Genomic DNA, 19737 nt, shown 5'->3' with positions numbered 1-19737 from the left:
TGAGCAAGAGGCAGAAACGGTGCCTGGGCTGCGCGGGCGGGCGGCTGTGAGCGGTGCCGGGCTGCTGCGCTGTCCATTCACCTCAGGAACGGCAGGAGGATTTGGTCCGTGCTGGTGCGGAATCGTGCCCTGAGGCAGCGCATCCCGTGTAGCAAATAATGTGAGGGAGTAACGGCGTGAATCTGTAACGACGTGCCCTAAACCTGGGGCCGAATGAGCCGTAAGGCTGAGGGCATGCGAGGGAAACTTGGGTTTTTTCCCTGCCTGTCCCTTGGAGCAGCGCTCAGCTGTGCGTGTTCTCCACCAGACCGTTTAAAACCGCACGTTTGCCATGCCGCACGCCACCCGTGTCCTTAGCAAATAACTACAGAGACGTTATTTGGGTAGTACGGAGGTAATCTAGGAGCCACGATTCCCCAAGTTAGACTTTTAAATCTGTGTGTGGGCATCCGTGTATAGGTGGCCTGGTTCTCAAGGTTGCACCTGCAGCTCCCAGTGACTCCCGGTCGCTCAGGGGCACCTGGATGTGATGTGTGGCTTCAAAAGCCGAACTTTGGACTTGGGAGTATGTATTTCATGTACGCGCTCTGTCAGAATTATGTGCTCGGGCTCAGCCTGCTCCTGTTCATTCTTTCCTGAGATGTGCAGTATGCAAATGTAACTTAATTGCCACTGTTTCTTCTCAAAACTCATTCTGAAATACCTTTTCCCTTTTTTCTTTTTTTCCCATCCTAGGTGGACTTTTCATGAGGAACACTGTTCAGGAGCACAGTGCATTTCGATTTGCTGTGCAGTTATACAACACAAACCAAAATACCACAGAAAAGCCCTTCCATTTGAACTATCATGTAGATCACTTGGACTCTTCCAACAGTTTTTCAGTGACAAATGCTTGTAAGTAAATACATGCTTTTTTTAAAAAATATTTATTTGTTATCTATTCTTACCTTCAATTTCTCCCTGGTAGCCTAGAGTTGTGTTCATACAATATAGTGCAACAAATGTGTGTAGTGGCATGAGGTTTAGTGGATTTGCAGCACTATATGGTTGAATGATACCTTAGGGAAAGTTCGCTCACCACTTCTTTTCACCCCCTTAGTTTTGTTTTCCAGAAAAAACACCATGTTATATAGCAGCGCTGTGTAGCTGTGATCAGTGAATTGCCGCTGAAGTAACATCCCTTTTCTGTTGAGGCTACAATCTAGCTGTGTGAAATAGCGTAATTTGCAAATAATACTGTATAGGAATAAAACAGAAACAGCTGTTTACAAGTGACCTTGAGGGGACAAAGCTGGAGGGGCTTACTTGCCTCCTCTGCCCTGTAATACTGGGTTGTTTTCTTATAGTGAAAGTCCTGTTAAAAGCTGAGGAGACTGTAAACTGACAAATACCGTTGGAGCTGAGGGGAGAGAAAATGGAATCGGAACGCTAAGCGTTATAAGAAATAGCTCTGCACAAGCAATGAATATGTATAATTTGAGCCTTTATTAACAGAAGCAGCAAAATAGAACTTTGAGTAGTGTTAATGTGGTGTTAAAATGCGAAATCTCTTTCTGAAAGACTGGTGCGTGTTCTGCATTTAAAAAAGCATTCCTTTACCAATAGTAGTTCCTGAATATTTGTTTTACTGATGTGTCCAAATTCAATTTTATACAGTTTTTATTGTAAATCTTTGAAAATGAATGGAGTCTTCTTGCGAGGTAGTTGCATGCACTTTGCAGTATACAGAAATATGTCTGTACATGCGTGATCTAAAGGACCTCTGAATGCAATGTACTAACTTTGTGTTATGAACAGGATTCCTGTTCATGTACTCACAGTGTAAAATGTTGAAAGAGGAAGCATTGTACTAAAATAGTGAATTACTGGAGTACAGAAAACTAGTATCTCTTGCTTTAAAACAATTTCATGTTTTGAATATCTTATTTCTTTATTTTTCTGTTTGTTTGGGATAGGATACTTCTTATATTCCTGTCCCAGGCTGTATAATCTGAAGGCTGGACAAGTAGATATTTTATTCTTCTAGGATTTCGGGTATTTTCTGAGAAAGTTGATGGTTAGAAAATATACAATAAGGAAGTATTTGGACAAATTTTAGATTGGTATTCTAACATATCCCCCATGTGACTACTTCTTGCTAGTGCAGCGTTACACTTTTTAAAGGGCTTTGAATTAGGACCTTTAAAACTTTTTCGGGGGGGTTAATTATATAATATCCAATAAAAATATTTGGTAAAGTGGAAAAAAATGGTAAATAAAAGCGTGTCTGTACTTTACATCTTATTTTACTAATCCTATCCAGCCTCAACAGCTCTTACAACAAACATCAGACTATTAATCCTTAATCAGTGTAATCCGTTCAAGAGGCTGTATCTCAAACATAGTTTCTTAAATATCAATTATATGGATTTAAACTAAATACATTAAACTGCTTGGGTGATTAATCATTGTTTTTTAAAAGTTCTCCCAGCACTTCTTTACAGATCCCACCAAGACAAGTGAACCACATGCTCGTTCAGAGACAGTCAATGTATTATGTAGTCAGCGTGCTTCTCATCTTCTGACATCTAATGTTTTTTGTCATTGCTTAGTGAAAGCTGTGGCCATTTTAGTAAGATGAGATGGCTTTCTGTAGTATAGGGCTGCATGTTCCAACACACATATTACCAGTGCAGTGAAACTGGGAAAACTTAAAATCTCTGGAGAAACCATAGACCAGAGAATACCAACCTACAGTAACCTATTTAAAAATAGAAGATGTGAAAAAAGAAACAGAAGAAAGAAAATGAAAAGGTGACCTTGTCCATAGCTATGTCAACCATCTGGTAATACTGTTGGTAGGAAAAGAATACGGTGAGTCCAAGTAACCAGTCATAGGTCTCAGTAGCTCAAAAAAAAAAAAATAGAAGAACAGTTGCGCTTTTTGGCTCTCGAAGCAGTTATCTTTGAACGTCAGAATGCTCATACATATCGATGCGTTAGGATGAACTAATAGCTCCTCACACTACCTGGCTGACATGTAAAACGTTCTGGCCTAAGTACCCTTAATCACATCCTCACTTCCCAGTGGAGTGGCAGATAACTTCAGGGTGCTGCCGTATCCATGAAGGAATTCTTTCTGCAACATTTTTACTTCTCTTGGAGATAAGCATAAATTGTCTCCAGTGCTGTCACACAGCCGTTTGATCAATATTTGCAATTGGCAGGGATCCATAGGAGAGAAACCTGCAGTGACTCTGACTGCCTTCACTGGATAGGGAGGCTGTGGCTGACTTTGTGGTGGGATAGGTAAAGGAACGGAAGGGAAATCGGAGAAAGTAGCATGTGTAGCTTGAGCCTAGTGCCTGTGCTAGTCAATATCCATAAAATAATACTTTTCATTCTCCTTTGGTTTGATTTATATGATAGTGGCTGTAGTAAGTGTTCATGTGTGCAGGAATTGAGAGGGGCTCTGCTCAGGAAAGACGTATGTTCTTGGTGTACAGCTGCACATCCCGCTTGGTGCAATCTGGTGCATTCCAGAGGCACGAGAAAAAAAACCTCTTCTGAAGTATCCTCATGAGCCAGAGATAAAAAGCCCACCTCTGGTAGGGCTGATTTGGCAATATCCCAACATGGGAACAAACTTGTTTAGAAGCAAAAGAAAATTCCTGCCCTAAGCCCCTCCCTCTCATTCCTTTTTCAGTTAAATGATGCATAATCTGATTCATGTAGATGTATTCCCTGCTTCACTGCTAGCACCGAGCCCCTCTCTGTATATTTAATGTACACACATGCATACAGTATTCATCCACTCTGTATTTGTCTGTAAATCCACCTATTTATTTAGCTGTATGATATCTTAACAGAAAGCAAATGCAAACACTGATGAAAATTCCAGTGTATTTAAAGGTGAATTGAAGTTTATCAGCTGGCTCTGGGGGGGGATTTATTACATCTTTTAAAATATGCAGCTTTTTGCCATCAGAAAAAAACTGAAAGGAAGAAAGTTAGCTTGACCTGTGAATTAATAAAATCAAGTAAAACATGGATGTTATATTTTCTTCAAAAATGCTCCTGTAGGGAGTGAGCTGGCTTTTTCAGAATAATATGAATATAACAACTCAAATGTATAAATTCATCACTGAAGTGCCTTTCTTGCTTTTCTTATAACCTCTGATAAAGGATGTTAGTATTAATGTTGAATTATGCGTACAGTTCTGTAGATCATATTCCCTAGAAATAACCCGCGTATGTCTTTCTGCTCTGCACTTGTAGTGCACTATACTAACACTGCTCTAGCCTCTGCAGTGTCAGCTCATTAGCACACAGATCTCATATTCCCTCTCTGCACTGTCATTGCAAAAAATTGCTGTTGTACACCTTTACAGCCAACAAATGTGCACTTGCGTTATGTACAATTTTCAAGAAATATTTAGAAAAGTAAATGCAACCTTGTATGTAGTCCCCATGGAATTTCTCAAAAGAAAGCATTAGTTTTCATTAAAATCTGTTGATCATGTAATGATAGTGGTGGGATGTGTACGGGTGAAAAGGGGCTGTGATTGCAGAATCTAATTAATCTACAGGCAGATTCCCTCTCTCAGCTAAACCTATCAGCTGCAGATTCTTGTCCTGTTAATTTCTCTGATTCATTTCTCTTATATCTTCTGAACCCAGAAGGCTTTTTATATTTTACCAAATGTTGATGTGTAGTGTTTTTTCCACAGGCACTTGTTCTTTAAGAGACCAAAAAAAGAGGGAAGACACAATGACATGCTTACCTTAAGTTGCTAAAATCCTGTAAGTGATTGTATGGACACTGTCTTGAGGGAGTCTGATTTCAGACTTTCTTGGAAAATTTTTCTTTAGCATCTTTGCAGTCCTTGTGTTTAGTCTTTAAAATTCGACTTGGAAGATTTTAATGGAAAAAGTGCCTGTTTGTTGTTGTGAGAACGTTGCAGAAAATGATAGCACAGGGTTAGTAGCAGACAATTTTTCCAGTTTAACTGTATTACTCCCTTTCCCAAAGCACAGGTGCATCTATATATCTCTATATGCTCACATGCATACTCACTCGCACATGTGCACGCACGCACACACACACACTTAGGTGCTGCTCGGCATTTCTTTTTGCCAGTGGGCAGCTAATTTGCTTCCCTTGCATCTGGGTACTCTTTGGCCAGCTGGCAAAGGACACTGATGCTGAAAGTGGTCAGCTCCCTTCTGCCAAAAGCATAAGCATGCCTCACTGAAAGTCTTGCCAAGTTTGGGCCGTGTGCTGCTGGTTTTGCATGAGTAGAGACCACAGGGTAGGTGCCTCGCTCTCCCGATAAGAAATGCACTGTGGCTTCTCCCAGCATTCTGTGGTAAAACACCTGGAAATGTGCTTTCTACACAACTCAGTTCATTACAGATCCCTGAAAATGCCTTTTATGCTGTGGAATGTGCTCAAGTATTGTATGTTACTGCTGTATGACAAAGAAAATCAGCTGGCTTTAGTTTAGGGGTCAGAGCTTTTGCAATATTGGTGTAGGTCGAAAGGTGAAGGGTGTGTTCCAACTAAAGTTTTTTTCTACTTCATGGCAGAGCAGATGCTTTGTTATTAAGCTGAATGTGATCTCAGTGTTAGCAGAAAGAACATACTGCTTTCAAGTATGTTTTATTCTTTCTTAAATTAATTTCAAAATAAGCTGACTCTCCTCTCTCTCCTCCTCTGCTACATACATAGCATTTATATACTGTTTAGATGTTAGGGTTCCATTTAACTCACACTGTAGGGATGGAAAAAAAATCTCATATGAATGGACAATTTTTTGAGAAACTCTGAATTCACCAAATGAATGAAGAGTAAAGCACAATGAAGAGCGCCATTTACTTGTTCAGTTTTGGAAAGATTTTGTGCAGATGCAGGATGAAATTGTTCACTTTTCCTATATAGCACTCGGCCTGGAGGACCCATGAGACTATTGGCATGGGTTGGAGAGCTGCTGATTAACTGTACATTCCAATAAAATGTGTAACAGCTGTAGTTTGTCTCTGGGAGGAAATGGAGATGCCATGGTGGGAAACAAGCATGTGACAGTAGCTTTTAACAACAACAAAAAAACCACGGTTTTGTTGAAGGCTGACTCGGGAGCTTGTCCAAGAGCCGCAGAAAACAGTGGGTTTCTTTCCTCTGGGTTCACTGTGTTCAGTGTCTGCGAGGTGGGAGGCCGTCCTACTGCAAGCGTAGGACTGTTATGGAAGAAGGTGTGAAATGAGGGAGCTGATGTATCTTTGATGATTCTTTATTGTCACAATCCAGCGATTTAACATTTTTTCCATTTAAAGTACATATTTTGTCATTACCGGTTTTGGAATGCTAATTTTGATTAAGCTAGGCATCCTTAAAATGCTTTAGAATATGTTATTTTTAAAGCAGCAACAGTTTGGTTTCATAGTTCGGTTTCAAACCAAGCCAAACCATATACTTGGAAACTCATGTGCATTTATTGTGCGAAAGATGTTTATGTTTAATTTGTATTTGGCATTTAAGTTACAGCCTCAGATCAGTACTTTCTATGCTGCTGTAAAGTATAGATCACTGGAAGGCCACGGCCCCCTTTCTAAGGGAGCTCATAAGGCAGCCTAAAAACTCTATTCCTGTGGTCGTGAGGTTTGCTATACAGGGGCTTGTATCTCCACTGGAACAATGTGGTGATCTAAAAATAGAAATATAAAAATGATTGATCTAGATCAAACCAGTTTCTGTGAAACTGTGTGATGATTACTGCAGGGAAGCAATTTCCAGATTTCATCCATGGCGATTCTTTTTCTTCTAAATGTGTGTTAATGTTTCCCGTCAGAGGCGTACTTCCCTCCATTATATCACCTACTTTATATTATTGTTGATCTTCAGAATATCCGATGCCCTAGAAACCTCAAACTCCGAGATGATTTGGAGTTTTTCGTGTGCAGTCATCTGATGAAGACTCCAAAGTAGACACGCGTGTTCGGCTGTTTGTAGTCATTGCAGTGTGGACACTAATAACTATCACACAGCTTCACAGTCTGTGCTCTGGCCTGACTGTGTTGGGGAGCTTGGAGATATTTCTATAGCACCAGAAATGCAGAGTTAACTTATCAACGCGTAGCTATATGTGAAACGTTCAAAGGCAGTGCGTGCTTTTAGTTGTTCTCACCAAGATGTAATTATTAGGGGTAAAACTATCATATACACACAGAGCAAGAGAGAAACTGGTGATGAGGTTTCTGTGTAAAGAGGAAGGTGAATGTAGGAAGGAGTTATGTCGATGAATCCACCCAGCAGTCATTCCTGCGTATCCTCCTTGTGCTGTCTGAGTCGCTGGGTCTGTTTTATCATGTTAACTGCTTCTAAAATAGCAAGTGCAATGTGCAGCCCTCACACAAACACTGCACAGGAGGCACAGAAGCCCTTACGCATGAGTATCAACCTGCAGGGACACTGCGCTGCGAATAACTTGCCCAGGCACTTGTAAAAAGGGTGAATTGCTCTCCTAGAATTGGATAATAGCCCAGGTGAGCACTCTTCTGCTGGAATGGAACGACCTGTCTGGTCTCTTGTATGTAATTATTTTGCTAGACTATTTGGACATTTCAGATATGCTGAAAGTTTTGTTTGTTTTTTTCAAACACAATTTACAACGTGTTCACTTTCAGACCACTTGTAAATTACAGGATTGCATTTGGATGCTTGGACCTGCCCTTGTGTTGGGCTTGTATTTGTTGGAGTTTATTCAAATGTGATGTTTGAAATTCAAATCAAGAATTTAAAAAAAATGCAGGGCTGCATGGTGACTTCACTGTCTTGAATCCTTTGTAATACAAGAACTGTCTTTAAAACGATATGCAGATATCTGGAAAGGTATATCCATTCTCTGATGGTATATAGTCCATGCATACTTACTTCATTCCACGTATACTTCATTATTTTCACACCTCGTTCTCCTGGACTGACGTGTGTAATGGTGCTTGCCGATTTCACCATCAGTAGTTTTGTCATATGCAAACGTCAAGCATTTGGGCCCAGCCCATGTGGTAAAGCGACTGAACTTGGGAAATTGTGGACTCTTCTGATGGCTCTTAGCATGATTTAGAGTAAGTCAGTTCGTCCTTTTGGTAGCACAGTTTTGCTCTCTCCTGTACAAGGAGGTATTACAGGGCTGTGTGCAGTGGAAAACTTGGAGAGCTTTGGCTCACAGTGCCTTTTTCATTTTATTGATCACTTCTTCCACTTCCCTTCCTTAAAAAAAAAAAATCCCAAACAAAAAATCAAAGAGCAAGAAGAAACCCCATCAAAAACTAGCCTACTCTTCATGCTTCTGAAAAATAAATTGAAATTAGCATTTACTAATTTGCTGTCCTTGCTAGAAGGTGACATACATTCCCACTGATGGACCTAGGAGAACATGTGTCACAGCTGTACAGCAAGCCAATCTGTCACTTGACAAAGGAGAAATTTTCAGCTCTTTACCTGAAATAAGCAAAGCTGTTGGAAAGAAAGCAAGTTTAATATTGGAAAGTTCTTTGTCTCCTACACACCCTGGATCTTTTTTATAAGTACGGTCCACACTTCTGCAGCACAGCATGTGCCCAGTTCTTGCCTACCTGACCCACACTCAGACTGCTTATTTGAGTGGTGGGAGAAAGAACCGTCTTTACTAGAAGCAGTGTTGCCTGTTGATTTCTCCCAGTGAGGTCTGTAGAACGTGCTGTAATCACTATCTCACAGCTGCCAGCTTTTCCAAGAGATGTGCGGCAGTGCATTTCAGGGATTGGTGCCTTCCATGATTTCTTTGTCTGATTTCCATTTCAGAGATCTTAGTCCGAGATAGGTGCTGTAGCCCACTTAGTGAACATGGATCAGGTCCTGTGAATCACAGGGTTGCTGCATCATGACACACGTGGTCTTTGTACCTGCTGTGTGTGCTAAAATTCTTAAAACTTTTTGGTGGTGGTTGTTGTCGTCGTCATTTGTGTTTTTCTTCTGAGAGGGAGTTGCAGGGGGAGAGAAGGCTTGGGGAGAAATGGTAATCGGAAAGTTTTTTCAGGTGATGAACTTTCCGTAGCCTTTCTACAGCAGCACATGGCAAGACATTGTTTTTTACCAATTACAGGGGTTTTGTCTTCTTAGGCTTTACCGCTTGTGTCACCAAGTTTGGATTCTAATGAAGTCTGATGGTCAGAAAACTCAAGTTCATGTGCATTCTTTTTTCCCAGCAGTTAGATGAGAGCTAATTAGTGTCCATCGATTTGCAAAGGACTGACCCAGGGTCTAACCCTGCATTGAATCAAAACTGTTAGGGGGATTCTAAATTGTCTAGCAAGTTTAATGTACTCGACCATCTTTCTCCAAAGTGCTCGTGCAGTGGTCAGGTAGCATCTCCAGAGTGGCTTCACTACCATCGTGGGGTATGTCGAAAGGAGTTGGACCTAAGGAAAAGCTGGATGAGTGAGCAGTCAGCATAATATCTGCTATCCTACTTCGAATTTCCATTTTAAAACATTGCTTTTTGTGCCTATTTACTTATGACTTCTTCTCGAATATCAAATAATACTAAAGAGAAAAAACGTATCTGGTTGTCCTATGCCAGCTAATGCTATTTCTTTCTTATTTCAGCCATGTCAGCAGAGTGATTCTCATGACTAATGGTAGTTTTCATATATTTATGTTGAATGCCTTGGCCAGCTCAGAATGAGTTCCTCCATAGAACCATTATCTCACTGCTGTTCTGTGCGTCCCAGAGATGGGTTGTATATCCCAGAACATCGTGCTGCATGACTTCAAAAACACTTACGATTGGAAATGATGGGAGCTGGGTGACTTGCTAATCTTTCATTTCAGATGTAGTTCCCAAAAGGTTTTAAAGATTAGATTGGGATCAACCAGAAAATTAGAGAATTAAAAATAAAAGCTTTTTAAATAGTTGCAGACTTCAAATAATTGACTCGGTTTCAGTTGAAGCCAAATGTTTTTGTTTGGAGATGATGATTTCTGGGTTTTGTATGTTTTTTTTTTCTTGACTGAAACAATTTGGTAAAGCATGTCCGAGTTAGCAAGATGTTTCTGCAGACATGAATCTGCCTTTTTCAATGTAAAAGCACCTGTTCTGTGCAATTTTTATAATGACATATAGATGATGAATGTGGAAAAAAAAATTCTGTGTGTTTTGGAAGAAGCTGTCTGCATTTTTCAGGGTATACAGTTCAAGCTGCTTGTGATGGATTTTATGGATAGACAATTTTTGTCAGTTAAAGTATGTATAGCATGTCTTCCCACACCATCTACAGGCAACTTCCTTTATTACCTGGAGGGGCAGTGAGATAAGCCCAAAATTGATGAAAATGAGACCAGTTAACCCTTGTGCAGTTTTTCACTGCTCCAGTTTGGTGCTTCAGGTGCAGAGGTTGCCTTGTTTAAAGCATGAATCAGTATAGCTTTACTACATGCAGAGCGTAGTAAATGTACTGATAGTTTCTACAACGACAGTGTCCTGTTTCTAAGACGTGCATTCATATGCATCAGATGTGCTTTACTGCCAGTTGTTTTGTGCTAAATAACACAAAAAGAAATTGCAAGCAGTGATACATAGTAGTGCATATCTGCAGTGTCCACTGGGACCTAAATGTTTTAGTGCTTCATTGTTCTACCCTAACAGAAAGGAAAAAAAAGCCTTTTTGTATCCCATTAGAGAAATACGGGCAGTCAAGGTACATAATGGAGTCTTCCTCTGATCTGATTTACACCAGGGTAAATTTGGAGTAGCTCTGTGGGAGTTTGAAGGAGTGAAGCCAGTAAAGGGTAAAAACAGAGTGGTCTCTCATGGGGTATTCCTGGCTTTAAGCCTCTGGCTAAGTGTGGGATGTGGGTCCAGGACAGCCAATGGATTCTTCAAGGGAGACTCGGAGCATCTTAATCAGTAGCACACCTCTCCTCCAGGACTACCCAGGTTGTCCAGGCTCTTGACTTCAACAACTAACTGAATACCCCCTTGTGTAGCGTCGCACATATTTCCTCTTGGAACTTTGGGAAATTTAACAAAACGTTCACGTTCAGCAGTAATAAGTGTCCCTTTATAAATGATGCTGGGTATCTCAGAAGTATCTGTAATAGACTGTGTAGAGCAGAATCTGCCAAGGAAAGATTTTGTTTTTCAATTGAAACAAAATAGTGTAAATCAAATGGTCTCCAGTGGAAAGTGCTGACCTTGCTTTTAGCAGGAGTCACTTACACAATCTCTACCTTCAGATTTTCATTTTTCTTTTTTCCCTTTCCCCCCATATATGTGTTTTTGTAGCTGTGAACCTTTCACTACTTCTCTCTCTCTCTCTGCATCAGTTTATGGATTTTGCAATTCTTGTATGAATAGAGGCTGTGTGACATTAAAAACCATAGACTCCTCTGTGAAATTTAACTGATTGTGTCTCTTACCTGCTTGCGTGAATAGTGATAATCCTGATTGAAAAACATGGCATTTTTTTCCTGAGTTGATCTAGAGGTAATTCAAGAACAGATCTCTGGCAAAACAGGGTCTTCTGGCTGAAGCATAAAGCTAACACTTTAACCTATTTTCATCTGTAAAAGCACCCTGTTATTTTTCATGAATAGTGAACGTATTGTAGGTAGTGATGCTGTTAACTCTTGCATCCTGGTAAGGTTCCAGCTTGGATCATTATCAACATAAATCAGTTATTTTCCTGGAAGCTTTATTCAGATAAATTATCTGCACTTCCTGTCTTAAATTCTTATTGTGTTGTTCTGCAGCGCTAGCCCCTGTTTCACATAAGATGCATTTGAGATTTGAGTTGAGGCAATCGCTGCATACGCTGGAGGATACAATTTGATATTAAAGTATATTTTCCTTGTGGGCTTTTCTGAAAAGATTTTATGCTTCCTTGGTAATGTCTGGAGATTCCCTGTGTTAATAAGAATTGTTTTGTTAATTGATTCCAAAATCTGCTGCTCTGGAATAGTCTGCCTTAATCAGGATCTTCACATGAATTTAAAAATGGCATCTTTCTGGACAAATTGCAAGCAGGAGTAATATGATTCCTCCTTTCTACTATGTGGTCTCTAAAAATGCTTGTATCAGCCCTGTGTATTTCTTGTGTATGCTGGGTTGGATTTAATCTATTGCAACATTCTCTGTAAAGGGGATTAAAATCTTCTTGGAAATAACTTAATCAAAATCGATTATTAATTGTGTTTTCAAGAAGCCTGGGTGAAGCTATGTGTGAAATACGAATCTATCATTTCAGTTTCTCAGAAATTCAGCTGTGTAGTTCAGTGTATGTGGAATACACTTGCAGAAAGTGTCGGAAAACTCCAAAGACAGGAGACCTCCTTCTGCAAAATGGGTGTGGGAAGGGCAGTAGCAGTTTAAGATTCTCCCCTGCTATCCTGCCTGCCTCATTCCTGGATGAAAGATGCTATAGAAGTGTATGTATAGAAGTGTAAAGCATTAAGATCAAACCTCCTGGATAATCAGGACTGTGACTTTGTTCTGCATGACAGAGAAGGGCCTGCAGTTCATACGCTGCTGACTGCCTTCTCTGCTGAGCCTGCCAGCAAAAGGGTCAATTAGTGCCAACTGCAGGAGTGCAGCTCCGTTACCAAGGCCTGCATCCACTTAGAACTGTTCATTTAAGCTCTCATTATGGACTTTAGGTTAATAGCAGTGTACACTGCTACTTAATCATTTACCTGAAACTGAGAGACTTTATTTTACCAGTTTAGCCATCCTCCTACCCAGTTTGTTTGGGGTGTTTTTTTGTGACTGAGTCCAACTTTAAATCTCTGAGAGAAGTGTATCATGTTGTGCTGTGATGATTACAGTTCAAGTGTGTAGAGATTTATTGCCAATATATAGACTAAAAAATAGTAACTTTAAAATACTGATGGTCAAAGCAATAAAGATCTTCAGCTTGATAAATTTATAGAGAAAAGCCAGCTTTTAAGAACGGGTGCATGTCCTGCAGACAATTTTACTTTAATGATATAATCAAGGCTTTCATTTTAAAACAGCCACTGACTGTCTGTTTGCAAAGGCAACTTCCACAGTACAGCCTGTCTCATTTCTCAGAGGTATGGAGGCACCAACTGGGTTGTGAGCTTACCCTGTTTGTCCACTGGAAAGTGAGTGTTCTCTTTCTGAAGAAGTTGGTACCATTAATGTTTTTGCTGTCAGCCTTTATGCTAGAAACATCCCACTGAAAAGCTTTCTTGGTGTGGCTGGGTGTGCTGATTGTCCTTCATATTATACTAGCAATAAGCTTGTAAATTGGATAATGCTACAACTTGAAGATTATTCTAATGGCCAGGTGTCATGGTTTAACCCCAGCTGGCAACTAAGCACCACACAGCCACTCGCTCATTCCTCCCCGGTAGGATGGGGGAGAGAATCGGAAGGGTAAAAGTGAGAAAACTCATGGGTTGAGATAAAGACAGTTTAATAGGGAAAGCAAAAGCCGCGCACGCAAGCAAAGCAAAACAAGGAATTCATTCACTCCTTCCCATGGGCAGGCAGGTGTTCAGCCATCCCCAGGAAAGCAGGGCTCCATCACGTGTAACGGTGACTTGGGAAGACAAATGCCATCATTCCGAATGTCCCCCCTTCCTTCTTCTTCCCTCAGCTTTATATGCTGAGCACGACGCCATATGGTGTGGAATATCCCTTGGGTCAGCTGGGGTCAGCTGTCCCGGCTGTGTCCCCTCCCAGCTTCTTGTGCCCCCCCAGCCTGCTCGCTGGTGGGGTGGGGTGAGAGGCAGAAAAGGCCTTGACTCTGTGTCAGCACTGCTCAGCAACAATTAAAACATCCCTGTGTTATCAACACTTTTCAGTACAAATCCAAAACACAACCCCATCCTAGCTACTGTGAAGAACATTAACTCTGTCCCAGCCAAAACCAGCACACCAGGATATAAATTTTCTGAGCAACAGGCTTTAAGACTGAAAAGTGATTGTTTATGGCTCTAGATGGAACAATGTGACTTTTTAAACTTGGTCCAGCAGCAGTTTGGTTACCTGCATGTATGCACGTACGCTGTTGCTTCCTGCTCAGTAGTCTGTTCAGAGGGCTTGGGCATTTCTGCAGAGCTCATCTGATGGAGTTTCTTTGGAGCATTACACTGTGTGAGGGAGCTGAGGTGACGGCTTTGGCTCCCATTCATGGTATCCGTAAGAAAGAAATTGCTGCAGTCCGGTGGTGTATTGAGCTCTCTGCAGTGATGTCTCATGGCAGCACAAATCCTGCCTGGAAGCAGATGAGTGCCAACCTCTAGGTCCTTGGGAGAACTGATCATTCCTCTGTTTTCCCTAGAGCACATGCCAGGCATCTTTTGATTACTAACCAGTGAAATAGGGTAGAAAACCTAATAATAATTCCCAACGGTTAGGAGATTTTCCTGTGGGAGCAGGAGATCTGTTCGGAGCCTCAGGGCTGTTGACCCACCGATCTGCAGGCTTTACAGGCTGGGCAGCTGTGGTGTTGCTGTGCTAGCCCACAGCCTAGCAAGGCTGCCAGGGAGAGAGGGTCATTTCAACCACAGCAGTTGGATCTTTTTTCACTTCAGGGCTTGGGAAGTTTTCTTTGGGATCTGTACTCTGCAGAGATGTGTTTTTTTCCCTTTAGTCAGCTGTCTTTATTCCTTTTCTTCTGTTCTCTGTTCTTGCCTTGCTTTGATAGATAGGAGCAGATAGACCATAATTTAAAAAAACCTGAGCTATTTCACTTCCCAGAGACAGCGAACTGGTCTGTGAATGGCGCCTTCTGTTCCCCGTCTGCCTGGGTTCACCTCGCACCTATCAGCCTCAGCGTCAGTCTCATTCACATTGAGGTGTTAGGTTTGTTTTCGCTCTCAAGAACTCTTTTGAGAGTGGGCAAGTTTCACGCTGAAGTAGTTAAAAATCATGTTTCCTCAGAAGTGACATTAGCTATTCCCAGGGTAGGTTTACTCAGATCACTGGAGCTGTCTCTGAATCCAGTTTGACTTTTGAGATGGTTACAGATCCTTGAGATCGTGCAAGTTTCCTGCAGAGCTGGAACTGCTGTAACACTGGAGGGATCCTGGTGCTTTCGGTGGAGCCTGTCTGTAAATACAGTAACTGGGTGAATGAAAAACCAACAGTATAATTCTTCAGCATTTCTTTAGTTTCTTGAAGCCTGCCATGCCTTTTGCACTGATATGAGACTTCTGCAGTTCCCAGTGATGAAACCCCTAAAACAAATGACTGAGATTAGTATTATTTATAGATAACCACAGAGATCATTCATTCCTCTCAAGCTGTTTATTTTTGGGCAGCCCCATGAAACTGATGAAATTGCCAGTTGTCTGAAATGCTACTGCCAGTTGTTTGAATGAACGGTATTGATTATAGTTACAGGACTATTCATCTCAAACTGGCACGCATACAATACATGTATTATAAAAACATTGTCTCTGTTGACAGCTGGGTTATGAAATGATACACTGAATTATACGTCCTTATAGGCAGTGTATACATAGACTTTTCTTAATCCTAATTAAAAAGTATTAAAAGTTACTTGAAGGAATACAGAATGGAGTATCAGACTCTTCAGAGTATTATAGTACCTTCGTTAGAAACAGTCAGTTAACAAATTTATATTGAAACGAGCTGACACAGTGAAACCCCAATGGGTGCTAACTGGTCTAAATGATTTTCTACTGTGGAGGTGGAGAAAATTTTATTTTGTTAAATGAGTAAAGGATTTCTTAGGAGATGCAGATACAAAAAAGACCATTTAAATCTACTCTATTACCACAGTTTTGTTTTAAAATCAAAGAAAACCTTGAGGCAAGCCCTGTTTGCAGTGCATACAGCAGTAGCCTTCTGGCTTCATAGCAAATACCTTCATCTTTCTGATTTTTCTATTTAAAAAAAAAAAGTAGTGATGCAGTGATCGTGTTCATTCACACTTATCCTCAAAAGTTTTCCATCCTCCATTCTGTCGGTTACTTAATGGTGTGTATCCCAGTTGTCTGGCTTCCGCCATCACATTGCCTTTTGCTGTGGAATTCACTGGAGAGAAGCTCAGCAGATGGCCCTTTGGCTGCAGCTTCTGTCCCTTCACTGGAACAATCTGTTGTTCTAACTCAAAATGGGTTAGATCAAACCCCAAAAGTTGAAATAAAAGCCCCTCTCGTGTTTCAGAGGGTCTGATCTTTCATTGATGCATTGCTGTACATTTGAAGGTTTCATATTTTGAAAAACTATGACCGTTAAATAAAGATTAGATAGATTTTTAAGTACTGTTCTTGAAAATTTCCATTGTCTTGCTCAGTAGTCATGAGTGATCAAAAGTAGATTGAAGTGCTCAGAGCATTTTTTAAGTTTTACTAATGCTTACTTGATTATATCTGAAATAACACCATTGTCTCCAGTAGCTGCCCTGAGAGCAGACTTTCCGCATATTTACCTGAACTAATTGGTACATTGAACATAACTTTGATGGTACACAGTGGTGACAGATGTAACTGTAGAATGCTTGGGTGTGTTTTAACATATATTTGCAATTGTAGCAAATTTATTAAATAACTGCATTTAAGGTTTCATAAAATATGTAAGTCCAGATCACAGCTGGAGTAGATTGACTTAGCATGTCTGATGTAAGTGGATGGAAGCAGATATATATCACCATGATTCTTAAAATGGTATTTAACAGTTCTTTTTGGCAGTATAGCGGATAGAAATCTTTACAAATTTGTGTGTGGTTCAGTTGCCAAAGGATCATATTCTTCTTCAGCTTGCGTTACCTATGATAGCTTTCAAATGGAATATTTTTTAATCATAATTTCAATTTTCCACGGCATAAACTATCAGTTTCCTGAATAGGAAAATGATTTTTTTTCTCTTGTTCTTTCTTCCTTTTTCTTCATAGTCTGAGATTTGTTTTACCAATAAGTAATACATTTGTAACCATGAAAAAGCTTCGTTTGAGCATCTCGCCTTTGGTTTTTCAGATCCTAGCAAGCCACTTTTTATCTGTCTGCTTCCTTTTGCTCAACACTTCTGCCTTCTTTTCCTTTGTATCAGTCTCTGCAATGAAGCTGTTGTAATACAACCACATTAATTGATGATGTTTTATTTTTAAATTCTTTCTCTAAAAATTTAATCTCCTGTTATGAGATGGGATATTTATATGCTTATCCTCTATAAAAGTGGATGAGTTAGTGGAATAAATATCCTACACATTTACGGGAGAATAGACACCCCCACCCCCATGCTGTCAGCATAGAGAGAGATGGATTCTGTTGATAACTTGTGCGGTGGCTGACAGGAGAAAGGATAAAACACTAGCTACCGCATTTGGCAAAATTTAGGGGTCTGTTCAGCTGTGAATGGCTCTGCTTAATTGTTACCGAAGCCTCCCCTGCTGAAACGATGCATCAGAGCAGCGCAAGCTGAACGGTTGTGATGGCTGAACTTGCTCCTGCTGCTCATGAACCAGATATACTGTAAATGCAAACAGTAGGTGCTCCCCTTATCTCTAATTAAAGCATGGGTGCAAGTTTGACTATTCAGCTGCAGTATCAAGTTACTCAAAAAGCTAACTTGGGAGTTGAAAAGCAGGTATTTTTGCTTGATATGTATTCTCAATACCTTTGCTTTTCTGGCTTCCTCGGCAGAAAGGACAGCTTGAGGGTGAAAAAAATGTACAGCAGTGAAGCTCTCTTTTTTTCTTTTTCTACTTTTTTTTTTTTTTAATTATGGAAAACTGATCCTTTCTACTGTTCAGAGAAAAGAGGAAAATTTCCTGGGAATCCTAAGGAAAGGTGGCCTTCCCTAAGCAGTATTTTCTCATTCTTCTGTGGAGCTGCAATATGACTGATTCTGTCCTGCTTGTCTTTTAAAGATACAAGATCAATTATGATAATAAGGATTACATGTGATGGTTATCTGGATTCTTAAGAACACAATAGCAGAGGAGGAAATAGGGAAGGGCAATATTGTCATTTGAGAGGATGCTTGTATACGATTTGTAGCTAAAAGTGTTTATGTATGATATTCTTCAATATTCTGTGCACTTCTCCAGAAAGACATTAACAGCTTGCTGGAGAACTCAGATGTTGAAATTGGACACTCCAATGTCCAAACTTGCCTTTCAACAGTCTGCTCAGCTGTATAAAATGCTGGGTGGATATTCTAATTCAGGCCCCTACTTTGTTCTTCGTTAGTGGCAATATCCATTGCGAGAGCCAATGTGCCAGTGTGTAGTCTCCACCATGATCTTCCATTAGATGTCAGTCAGATCTCTGCTGCTGGATGTTTTTTGTCTTTCAAGAGAGTGAGAACATGTAGGCTTGCTTAGCTTAAAAAGCTGGTTATTTTTCAGATCTAGTTAATCACAAGCCCAAGTTCTTCACCTGAACAATCTTTCCAGCATCATCTATTCAAGTAGCTTTTTCTAATCTTAGGCAACAATTTAACTTTCGAAACACAGAAACCCTGATTATGCTGTTTTAGAGGAAGAACCCTTACCTTCTAAATTGTGTTTTCCTTATTTTTAAAAAGTCGTCTTTTTTTTCTTTCGCATCAAACTTGTTTTTATTCTTTTCCACTGCAATTGCATCATGGATTAAATGCACATCTCCTGTTTGTGCAGACAACATCTGCTTATATCAAGGGCAAAAATTTTAAAATTACATGTACAGCAGCATTGTTGTGTAATATTACTGTAATCAGTAATGTTTCTTAATAAGCTACATAACAATATGATTGCTTGATTCCTGAGAAGAGTCTCACAAAGGTGAGTTAAGTTTTACAGGGTGAGATGAATTTCTTGCTTGCTCCCCCCGGTCTCCCAAAACTGATATTCAGAAATAAATATTTTAGAAGAAGAATTTAATTATCTTGCATTTCCCACATTGTTGGCTCTAATTAACTGACTATGCTTTGGATTCTCTCCCTCATTTGGGAAGTTCGAATGGACTCTCTAGATACAACAGTTTTAGAAAGAGACTTAGAATGTGGCTTGTCAGAAGACTACAGCTCTGTACAGCGTGATTAGTTTCACTCCTTGGCTTGACCCAGCATATTTATTCTGCTTAGCTGAAGTAATGAAAATCCTAGATACTGTACTTCTTTACATTTGTTTGAACTGTCCTTTTGGTAAAAGAAAATATTTTTATTGTGGCAGTTTGATGGTTTCTCTTTATTCCCTAGTAATATACCCCACGTTATGGTTTTATTCAGAGTTAATTGTGTGATAGCAGGTTATTTTTTATTTGAGAATAGTTTTGAGGGCTGGGAGGGAGGATTTCGCTTCTTTCCAAGATGTGAAATTGCTTGAAAATACTCCCTTCTAGGGCACAACCTTGATGTGTTTGCTGGTGCTGTTTTGAAAGATTTTCAATTACTGTATCATGGGTAGATTTTATGGAAGGGAAGTTTTCTTTCTGAAGAAGAGAAATTAAATCATACTTGCTTCTTTTGGAACTAATGTGTAGTGTGTATCCATATATTCATGGCTACTGAATTATCCTGCTGCTGTCAATCTCTCTTTCTGTTCCCATAGTCCCTCAACAAAATAAGAGGACAGATTCAGAGTATTTTGATCCCTCCAGAGTAAAGAGGAGGCTCCTATCAGCTGGCCACCATCTGAATCCATGTGAAACCCGAGAATTTTGATGGGATGAAAGATTTTTATCGAACATAGGTTAAAACAGAATAAAATTCCAAAGGTTCTGTGCTTAAAGAGACACTGTGAATTTAT

General features: G+C 40.1%; 1 protein-coding gene across 1 annotated transcript in view; it reads left to right on the top strand.

The window, feature by feature from the left end:
* Positions 1-732: 732 nt before the first annotated feature.
* Positions 733-19737, top strand: part of GRIA3 (glutamate receptor, ionotropic, AMPA 3) — a 156037-nt gene continuing 137032 nt past the window's right edge. Inside the window, exon 1 of the mRNA XM_009330818.1 lies at positions 733-894. Coding sequence (XP_009329093.1) covers positions 747-894 — 148 coding nt within the window. The 5' untranslated portion in view covers positions 733-746. The remainder of the gene's footprint in view (positions 895-19737) is intronic.

This window comes from Pygoscelis adeliae, unplaced genomic scaffold, assembly GCF_000699105.1.
Source record: "Pygoscelis adeliae isolate BGI_AS28 unplaced genomic scaffold, ASM69910v1 Scaffold100, whole genome shotgun sequence".
NCBI lineage: Eukaryota > Metazoa > Chordata > Aves > Sphenisciformes > Spheniscidae > Pygoscelis > Pygoscelis adeliae.
The sequence above is the reverse complement of the archived record's forward strand: the minus strand, read 5'-3'. Positions and strand labels throughout refer to the sequence as shown.